Here is a 10,827-nt window from a genome sequence, read left to right as displayed (position 1 = left end):
TTTAGACTATTACCACCACTAGTAATGCTAATGCTACACATGTTGCTGCACCTCCTACTAATACTAATAAAAGAATTGGTGTTAGCAATGTTTCCACTTCTAATGCAAAGCGCGAAACTGCTGAAAGCTGCTAAAGCTAAACTGCTTGTGATAAAGCTGCTGAAATTTTTTCCAACATTGGGGATGATGATCCCATTGCTTTAGATTATAATGGTTTGAATTTTGATGATTTCCACATCTCTGAAGTTATAAAGTTCTTACAAAAACTTGCTAAAAGTCCTAATGCTAGTGCTATAAATTTGGCTTTTACACATCATATTACAAATGCTCTCATAAAAGCTAGAGAAGAGAAACTAGAGCGCGAAGCCTCTATTCCTAGAAAGCTAGAGGATGGTTGGGAGCCCATCATTAAAATGAAGGTTAAAGATTTTGATTGTAATGCTTTATGTGATCTTGGTGCAAGTATTTCTGTTATGCCTAAGAAAATTTATAATATGCTTGACTTGCCACCGCTGAAAAATTGTTATTTGGATGTTAATCTTGCTGATCATTCTACAAAGAAACCTTTGGGTAAAGTTGATAATGTTCGCATTACCGTTAACAATAACCTTGTCCCCGTTGACTTTGTTGTCTTGGATATTGAATACAATGCATCTTGTCCCATTATATTGGGAAGACCTTTTCTTCGAACTGTTGGTGCTATCATTGATATGAAGGAAGGTAATATAAAATATCAATTTCCTCTCAAGAAAGGTATGGAACACTTCCCTAGAAAGAGAATGAAGGTACCTTTTGATTCTATTATGAGGACCAATTATGATGTTGACACTTCATCTCTCGATACTTGATGCACACTTTCTGCGCCTAGCTGAAAGGCGTTAAAGAAAAGCGCTTATGGGAGACAACCCATGTTTTTACCTACAGTACTTTGTTTTTATTTTGTGTCTTGGAAGTTGTTTACTACTGTAGCAACCTCTCCTTATCTTAGTTTTGTGTTTTATTGTGCCAAGTTAAGCCGTTGATAGAAAAGTAAGTACTAGATTTGGATTACTGCGCAGTTCTAGATTTCTTTGCTGTCACGAATCTGGGTCTACCTCCCTGTAGGTAGCTCAGAAAATTAAGCCAATTTACGTGCATGATCCTCAGATATGTACGCAACTTTCATTCAATTTGAGAATTTTCATTTGAGCAAGTCTGGTGCCATTTTAAAATTCGTCAATACGAACTGTTCTGTTTTGACAGATTCTGCCTTTTATTTCGCATTGCCTCTTTTGCTATGTTGGATGAATTTCTTTGATCCACTAATGTCCAGTAGCATTATGCAATGTCCAGAAGTGTTAAGAATGATTGTGTCACCTCTGAATATGTTAATTTTTATTGTGCACTAACCCTCTAATAAGTTGTTTCGAGTTTGGTGTGGAGGAAGTTTTCAAGGATCAAGAGAGGAGTATGATCCAACATGATCAAGGAGAGTGAAAGCTATAAGCTTGGGGATGCCCCGGTGGTTCACCCCTGCATATATCAAGAATACTCAAGCGTCTAAGCTTGGGGATGCCCAAGGCATCCCCTTCTTCATCGACAACATTATCAGGTTCCTCCCCTGAAACTATATTTTTATTCCATCACATCTTATGTGCTTTGCTTGGAGCGTCGGTTTGTTTTTGTTTTTTTTTGTTTTGTTTGAATAAAATGGATCCTAGCATTCACTTTATGGGAGAGAGACACGCTCCGCTGTAGCATATGGACAAGTATGTCCTTGGTTTCTACTCATAGTATTCATGGCGAAGTTTCTCCTTCGTTAAATTGTTATATGGTTGGAATTGGAAAATGATACATGTAGTAATTGCTATAAATGTCTTGGGTAATGTGATACTTGGCAATTGTTGTGCTCATGATTAAGCTCTTGCATCATATGCTTTGCACCTATTAATGAAGAAATACATAGAGCATGCTTAAATTTGGTTTGCATATTTGGTTTCTCTAAGGTCTAGATAATTTCTAGTATTGAGTTTGAACAACAAGGAAGACGGTGTAGAGTCTTATAATGTTTTCAATATGTCTTTTATGTGAGTTTTGCTGCACCGGTTCATCCTTGTGTTTGTTTCAAATAAGCCTTGCTAGCCTAAACCTTGTATCGAGAGGGAATACTTCTCATGCATCCAAAATACTTGAGCCAACCACTATGCCATTTGTGTCCACCATACCTACCTACTACATGGTATTTTCCGCCATTCCAAAGTAAATTGCTTGAGTGCTACCTTTAAAATTCCATCATTCACCTTTGCAATATATAGCTCATGGGACAAATAGCTTAAAAACAATTGTGGTATTGAATATGTAATTATGCACTTTATCTCTTATTAAGTTGCTTGTTGTGCGATAACCATGTTCACTGGGGACGCCATCAACTACTCTTTGTTGAATTTCATGTGAGTTGCTATGCATGTCCGTCTTGTCTGAAGTAAGAGAGATCTACCACCTTATGGTTAAGCATGCATATTGTTAGAGAAGAACATTGGGCCGCTAACTAAAGCCATGATCCATGGTGGAAGTTTCAGTTTTGGACAAATATCCTCAATCTCAAATGAGAAAATTATTAATTGTTGTTACATGCTTATGCATAAAAGAGGAGTCCATTATCTGTTGTCTATGTTGTCCTGGTATGGATGTCTAAGTTGAAGAATAATCAATAGCGAGAAATCCAATGCGAGCTTTCTCCTTAGACCTTTGTACAGGCGGCATAGAGGTACCCCTTTGTGACACTTGGTCAAAACATGTGCATTGTGATGATCCGGTAGTCCAAGCTAATTAGGACAAGGTGCGGGCACTATTAGTACACTATGCATGAGGCTTGCAACTTGTACGATATAATTTACATGATACATATGCTTTATTACTACCGTTGACAAAATTGTTTCATGTTTTCAAAATCAAAGCTCTAGCACAAATATAGCAATCGATGCTTTTCCTCTATGGAGGACCATTCTTTTACTTTCAATGTTGAGTCAGTTCACTTATTTCTCTCCACCTCAAGAAGCAAACACTTGTGTGAACTGTGCATTGATTCCTACATATTTACATATTGCACTTATTATATTACTCTATGTTGACAATATCCATGAGATATACATGTTACAAGTTGAAAGCAACCGCTGAAACTTAATCTTCCTTTGTGTTGCTTCAATACCTTTACTTTGAATTATTGCTTTATGAGTTAACTCTTATGCAAGACTTATTGATGCTTGTCTTGAAGTGCTATTCATGAAAAGTCTTTGCTATATGATTCACTTGTTTACTCATGTCATATACATTGTTTTGATCGCTGCATTCACTACATATGCTTTACAAATAGTATGATCAAGATTATGATGGCATGCCACTCCAGAAATTATCTGTGTTATCGTTTTACCTGCTCGGGACGAGCAGAACTAAGCTTGGGGATGCTGATACGTCTCCGACGTATCGATAATTTCTTATGTTCCATGCCACATTATTGATGTTATCTACATGTTTTATGCACACTTTATGTCATATTCATGCATTTTCTGGAACTAACCTATTAACAAGATGCCGAAGTGTCGATTCTTGTTTCTGCTGTTTTTGGTTTCAGAAATCCTAGTAACGAAATATTCTCGGAATTGGACGAAATCAACGCCCAGGGGCCTATTTTTCCACGAAGCTTCCAGAAGTCTGAAGACGAAACGAAGAGGGGCCACGAGGCAGCCAGAGCATAGGGCGGCGCGGCCCCTGCCCTGGCCGCGCGGCTCTATGGTCTGGGCCCCTCGCGCCGCCTCTTGACCTACCCTTCCGCCTACTTAAAGCCTCCGTGACGAAACCCCCAGTACCGAGAGCCACGATACGGAAAACCTTACTGAGACGCCGCCACCGCCGATCCCATCTCGGGGGATCCAGGAGATCGCCTCCGGCACCCTGCCGGAGAGGGGAATCATCTCCCGGAGGACTCTACGCCGCCATGGTCGCCTCCGGTGTGATGTGTGAGTAGTCTACCCCTGGACTATGGGTCCATAGCAGTAGCTAGATGGTTGTCTTCTCCCCATTGTGCTATCATTGTCGGATCTTGTGAGCTGCCTAACATGATCAAGATCATCTATCTGTAATTCTATATGTTGCGTTTGTTGGGATCCGATGAATAGAGAATACTTGTTATGTTGATTATCAAAGTTATATCTATGTGTTGTTTATGATCTTGCATGCTCTCCGTTACTAGTAGATGCTCTGGCCAAGTAGATGCTTGTAACTCCAAGAGGGAGTATTTATGCTCGATAGTGGGTTCATGCCTGCATTGACACCTGGGACAGTGACAGAAAGTTCTAAGGTTGTGTTGTGCTGTTGCCACTAGGGATAAAACATTGATGCTATGTCTAAGGATGTAGTTGTTGATTACATTACGCACCATACTTAATGCAATTGTCTGTTGCTTTGCAACTTAATACTGGAAGGGGTTCGGATGATAACCTGAAGGTGGACTTTTTAGGCATAGATGCAGTTGGATGGCGGTCTATGTACTTTGTCGTAATGCCCAATTAAATCTCACTATACTCATCATAATATGTATGTGCATGGTCATGCTCTCTTTATTTGTCAATTGCCCAACTGTAATTTGTTCACCCAACATGCTGTTTGTCTTATGGGAGAGACACCTCTAGTGAACTGTGGACCCCGGTCCAATTCTCTTTACTGAAATACAATCTACTGCAATATTGTTTTACTGTTTTCTGCAAACAATCATCTTCCACACAATACAGTTAATCCTTTGTTACAGCAAGCCGGTGAGATTGACAACCTCACTGTTTCGTTGGGGCAAAGTACTTTGGTTGTGTTGTGCAGGTTCCACGTTGGCGCCGGAATCCCTGGTGTTGCGCCGCACTACATCCCGCCGCCATCAAGCTTCAACGTGCTTCTTGGCTCCTCCTGGTTCGATAAACCTTGGTTTCTTTCTGAGGGAAAACTTGCTGCTGTGCGCATCATACCTTCCTCTTGGGGTTCCCAACGAACGTGTGAGTTACACGCCATCACTAACCTATTAACAAGATGCCGAAGTGCCAGTTGTTGTTTTCTGCTGTTTTTGGTTTCAGAAATCCTAGTAACGAAATATTCTCGGAATTGGACGAAATCAACGCCCAGGGTCCTATTTTGCCACGAAGCTTTCAGAAGTCCGAAGAGGAGACGAAGAGGGGCCACGAGGGGGCCACACCCTAGGGCGGCGTGGGCCCCCCCTTGGCCGCGCGGCCCTGTGGTGTGGGGCCCTCGTGCCGCCTCTTGACCTGCCCTTCCGCCTACAAATAGCCTCCGTCGCGAAACCCCCAGTACCGAGAGCCACGATACGGAAAACCCATCGAGACGCCGCCGCCGCCGATCCCATCTCGGGGGATCCAGGAGATCGCCTCCGGCACCCTGCCGGAGAGGGGATTCATCTCCCGGAGGACTCTACGCCACCATGGTCGCCTCCGGAGTGATGTGTGAGTAGTCTACCCCTGGACTATGGGTCCATAGCAGTAGCTAGATGGTTGTCTTCTCCCCATTGTGCTATCATTGTCGGATCTTGTGAGCTGCCTAACATGATCAAGATCATCTATCTGTAATTCTATATGTTGCGTTTGTTGGGATCCGATGAATAGAGAATACTTGTTATGTTGATTATCAAAGTTATATCTATGTGTTGTTTATGATCTTGCATGCTCTCCGTTACTAGTAGATGCTCTGGCCAAGTAGATGCTTGTAACTCCAAGAGGGAGTATTTATGCTCGATAGTGGGTTCATGCCTGCATTGACACCTGGGACAGTGACAGAAAGTTCTAAGGTTGTGTTGTGCTGTTGCCACTAGGGATAAAACATTGATGCTATGTCTAAAGATGTAGTTGTTGATTACATTACGCACCATACTTAATGCAATTGTCTGTTGCTTTGCAACTTAATACTGGAGGGGGTTCGGATGATAACCTGAAGGTGGACTTTTTAGGCATAGATGCAGTTGGATGGCGGTCTATGTACTTTGTCGTAATGCCCAATTAAATCTCACTATACTCATCATGATATGTATGTGCATGGTCATGCCCTCTTTATTTGTCAATTGCCAAACTGTAATTTGTTCACCCAACATGCTGTTTATCTTATGGGAGAGACACCTCTAGTGAACTGTGGACCCCGGTCCAATTCTCTTTACTGAAATACAATCTACTGCAATACTTGTTCTACTGTTTTCTGCAAACAATTATCTTCCACACAATACGGTTAATCCTTTGTTACAGCAAGCCGGTGAGATTGACAACCTCACTGTTTCGTTGGGGCAAAGTACTTTGGTTGTGTTGTGCAGGTTCCACGTTGGCGCCGGAATCTCTGGTGTTGCGCCGCACTACATCCCGCCGCCATCAACCTTCAACGTGCTTCTTGGCTCCTACTGGTTCGATAACCTTGGTTTCATACTGAGGGAAACTTGTCGCTGTACGCATCACACCTTCCTCTTGGGGTTCCCAACGGACGCGTGTTGAACGCGTATCACTTCCCTTTCCGATAAAGTCAAGATATTTGTTTCAGCTTTCACATCTAAATGGTCAATAATACCTAGTAGTCACTCCTTCTCTTTCTTATACTTCCCACTTTGATTTTTAGCCCATCCTTTCAAAAACTTTCTTATGTGTCTTAATTTGTTCAACCACACATCTATCGGATTCAAACCTACCAAAACCGAATTCCACTCTTTTTCAATCATATCGAAGAAACCTTCTTGCCGCAGCCAATACAACTTAAAAGAAAATTTAGGCTTATTAGCCAAGTGTGCTTTCACCCCTGAATCAATAAGAATCGGTGTATGGTCGGAATCCGCCCTTGTCAATGCATGAACAGTGACTAAGGGAAATTTTCTTGGGAGAGCACAATTTTCCCGATGCATACCAATGCATTTTCTTCCCTTGCTCATCATCATCCCACCAAAATTGAGAAATCACATATTTGATTTTTTAATGACATGTTGTGTCATTGCTCTCCTATAACTATCTAAATACAGGTTGGTTCTCGTGAACATATGTTTTCAAAGCACCCAAATTTTCTTTATAAAGAAAAATGCATATAATAAAATAAACTAAGTTGTAATTAATTGAGAAGATTTATTTAGCGAACAAACCACAGTTTACCTAAACCGTTCACGGAGAAATGCAGTTTTGTTTAGACGTGCAGAACGGAGAAGATTCGCGCAAATAGTTATTAGGAAACAAATCAAAATTAAGAAATCTCATATCCTACTTAGGGCAATTGAATCGGCCCCGGAACCCAATCTCTTTGCAATCGTACCGAATATTATTTGATACCATTTTTTATAACGGTTGCCATGTGGAGTATATGGCTGAAAAACCCCAGCTATATATAAAAGCAGGACACAAAACAGGCTCGATGAATCTATCTTCTCATCCATTCTTCCAGAACCAGCAGCCGCGCGCATCAATCTTTGATAAATGAGGGGCGGTGGCCGCCGCCGCGACCAGTTCGCCGCGCTGCCAGACGAGCTCCTGAAGCACGTGCTCTCCTACCTGCCCTCGCGCAAGGCCGTGAAGTTGTCCCTCCTCTCCCGCCGCTGGCGCCACCTCTGGAGATCCACCCCCGCCGTCAGCGTGGACGGCAAGGGAGAAGGCGTCCTGCTCTTCGTCAACACCCTGCTCGTCAACCGCGAGGCGCCGCTGCTGCGCTCGTTCGACATCGACGTCGACCTGGTGGTCCCTCGCGCCCTCCCCGGATCCCCGTACAATAACCCCGAGTTCTACGATCGCGAGTACTTGCGCGGCGAGGTCGACCCTCACGTCGACATGTGGGTCAGACACGCCCTGTCCTCCAAGTGTCGCTCGCCGTCACTGCTGGTCCGCCTGGAGGACGAGCTCGCCCCATGGCTTCCACGGTCTCCCTTAGCGTTCGCCTCGCCAAACCTCACGACGCTGCACCTCGACGCCGTCCACCTCGTCGACGGCCTCCTGGACTTCTCCTGCTGCCCGGCGCTGCTGCGTCTCGCCCTCGTGCGCTGCTATCTCGAGGGCGAGGCCCTCGTCTCGCCGTCTTTGGCGCATCTGGCCATCGTCGACTGCCACACCGAGAGCGGTGCCGATTTTGAAGTGCCCGACGAGGAGATGTATATTGAGATCTCGACGCCGAAGCTCCGTTTCCTAGAAATATCTGAGAACTACGACCGGGGACAGCTCCTCCATGCCCTGGTTGACGGAGGAGAACGTCCAGTATGCGGATGAAATCGACATATCTATACGGAGACGCATATTATGGCTACGAGGAATATACGATGAAATCTGATGGTTCATGTTAGTCTGTTCCCGAATAAATTTGTAACACCGGCCCTTTTTTAGAGCAATTTGCAACATCGACTGGTGTGAGTTCCAAGTGTACTAGGTTGCATATACGCCACAAAACTGCAATAGTTCATGGTGCTCCGATCTTTAGTATTGACGTGCGTTCAGGTGCATGTAAACCTAAGGAAAGCACTCTCTTCTCTTCTCTTGTTCCCCCATGTGATGTGCAAGTTAATTGGACTCTTAGTAGTATATGTTTTTTGATTATCAACTTATCATCCATTCAATTTGGCTTATTGAGTCAATTTTTGGATAATCAGTGATCATAACAAATCTTGTACTCCCTCCGTCCATTAATAGATGTCGGAAGGTTCGTCTAAATTCAGATGTATCTATGCACTAAAGAGTGTCTAGATACATGCGAATTTAGACAAACTTTGGGCATCTAAAAATAGACTGAGGTAGTACACATTTAACCAAATCTTGTAGTTGGCATCCTTTAAGAATGTCCTAGTTAGTTTAGTTTAGTTTCACATGGAGAGGGCGATGATATAGTTGTCTAGTTGTTCATGCTAAGGTTCATTTACCAACACATCGATACAATTAGCCACTTGACCTGATTACAACTACCAACACATCACCTTTGTAGTTATCTTTTTTTGTTTGTTTAAGTTTCATTTACCACCACGTGTACTAGTGTAATAATCTAGCTTCTGACGTTACAATTATAATCATGATTAAAATGTCCAAAATTTTCAAATTATGATTACCAGCATATTAGTGGTGTAATTATCCAATCAGTGAGCTATTACTACATTTAATACGTAGCACTCCCTACGAACATATAGGGGTACGTTTTCCTTTTTTGAAAGTCAAACATTTTTTAATTTGACTATATTCTTATCTAAAATATATAGAAATAATTTTAAGTGACATCAAATTACTATATTATTAAACAACATGTCAAGAAGAATTTATCAATATTAATTTAGTGCCACAAAAATGCTGCTACAACTTTTAGTTGCCCAAAGGTAATTAAATTTAACTTAAAACATGTCTAAACGTACACTTATTGGAAGACGGAAGGAGTAGTTATCTGTGTTGCTAATTACCTTTGTAATTAATGGATGTTTTTAAATTTATGCCATTGCATTAAATATGTTGACCAATTTCTTTTTGCGAAGATTTGTGTGCACTAACTGTACTAGTTGAATGCCCGTGCGTTGCTACGGCTCATCATTTTTTTCAACTTCTCATGCATGTAAAGATAATAGACATGAAATTCCAAGAGAGAACCATCTCTTCCAAAGTCATCTCCCGAAGTGAAATGGCCAAAGAATCACAGAAAACATAATACATCCATATTAAGTTTGCCATTAAAAGTGGATGTGCTTTGCTACGGAGAATGTGCATCTTTGATTTTTTTTATTTTACCGATGCAATAGACTCTCTACCAATCATATCCAAATGCAACCTTCATTTTTTACTCTGTTAGGTGTGTTTTCTCCATCATACACCATGGAAGAAAACAAAGTGTATCCTTACGCTCCTTTCATCCTTGCTCTACACTAACTTTGACATGTGACCATCTTATCCTCTATGATCTAGAAAAAATCACACTAAGATTATCTAAAATTACATCACTGAAAATTTGTATCCTTTTCTATCAGTGGAAACAAGCTTCCCTGGAAAAAAAATGGATATGTAAGCATGGTAATATATTTATGCATGACTGGATCTAAACAATTACCTCCTAAGTGTTATAACACAACAATGCACTTGTTTGGGTTGCCTTCCTTCATGGACGAAAAATCCCTTCAGTTCATACCAATTTCCTTGATGATCGGGGCATAGGATCCACCAGCAGCCTCGATAATGTCATTGATAACTTGCTTGCAGTCACTCGCTATCTGAACTTTGCCAATGGACGGATCATCCACAAGTGCATGGTCCTCCCTAAACGCTAAGGCTTCAAGTGTTGGAGGGTCTGTAACTGCAGGGAAGACAATCGTTGATGACCCCATATAATGACTTTTATTTCTGATGATCACATCAACAGAACCTGTTCAATTATTCCTCGAAAATAATCACCTATACTAAAAATATAACTATAAGCATAAATCACTACAAAAACTGAGACATACAACTTTGGAGTGGGTATCAACATCAAGTTTGACTACCGCATTTTGTGTAACAATAGTTAGCTCTCTGTAAAAGTGGTAAGACATAATGAAATTATCAAAAATACATGAAATACTTACAAAATAGATAATAAAGATAATTATTAAATCAATGTTCTTCAAAATTCTTCTCACAAAAATATTTCTTTCGAACAATTTCTTGGATACTACGACATTTGCAGTGAAAATCCGACAAAGGTTCAACCATTCAGATAATTCCTAGGAGTTATTTTAGTGCAGCCGAACAAAACCTGGAGTACATATGTAGCAGTAAGGTGGACCACCGATCTTTTCACTCAAGCTGCAATGAGGCCGTGTGTCAGCACAATGTTAGTGTGTGA

General features: G+C 41.6%; 1 protein-coding gene across 1 annotated transcript; it reads left to right on the top strand.

The window, feature by feature from the left end:
• The first annotated feature begins 7,469 nt into the window (after window positions 1–7,469).
• LOC127346713 (F-box/FBD/LRR-repeat protein At5g56420-like) lies at window positions 7,470–8,249 on the top strand. Its single transcript, XM_051372987.1, has one exon. The coding sequence runs from the start codon at window positions 7,470–7,472 to the stop codon at window positions 8,247–8,249; it is 780 nt and encodes a 259-aa protein (XP_051228947.1).
• Window positions 8,250–10,827: the final 2,578 nt, after the last annotated feature.

This window comes from Lolium perenne, chromosome 4, assembly GCF_019359855.2.
Source record: "Lolium perenne isolate Kyuss_39 chromosome 4, Kyuss_2.0, whole genome shotgun sequence".
Taxonomy (NCBI): Eukaryota; Viridiplantae; Streptophyta; class Magnoliopsida; order Poales; family Poaceae; genus Lolium; species Lolium perenne.
This window is presented reverse-complemented; position numbering and strand designations above follow the sequence as displayed.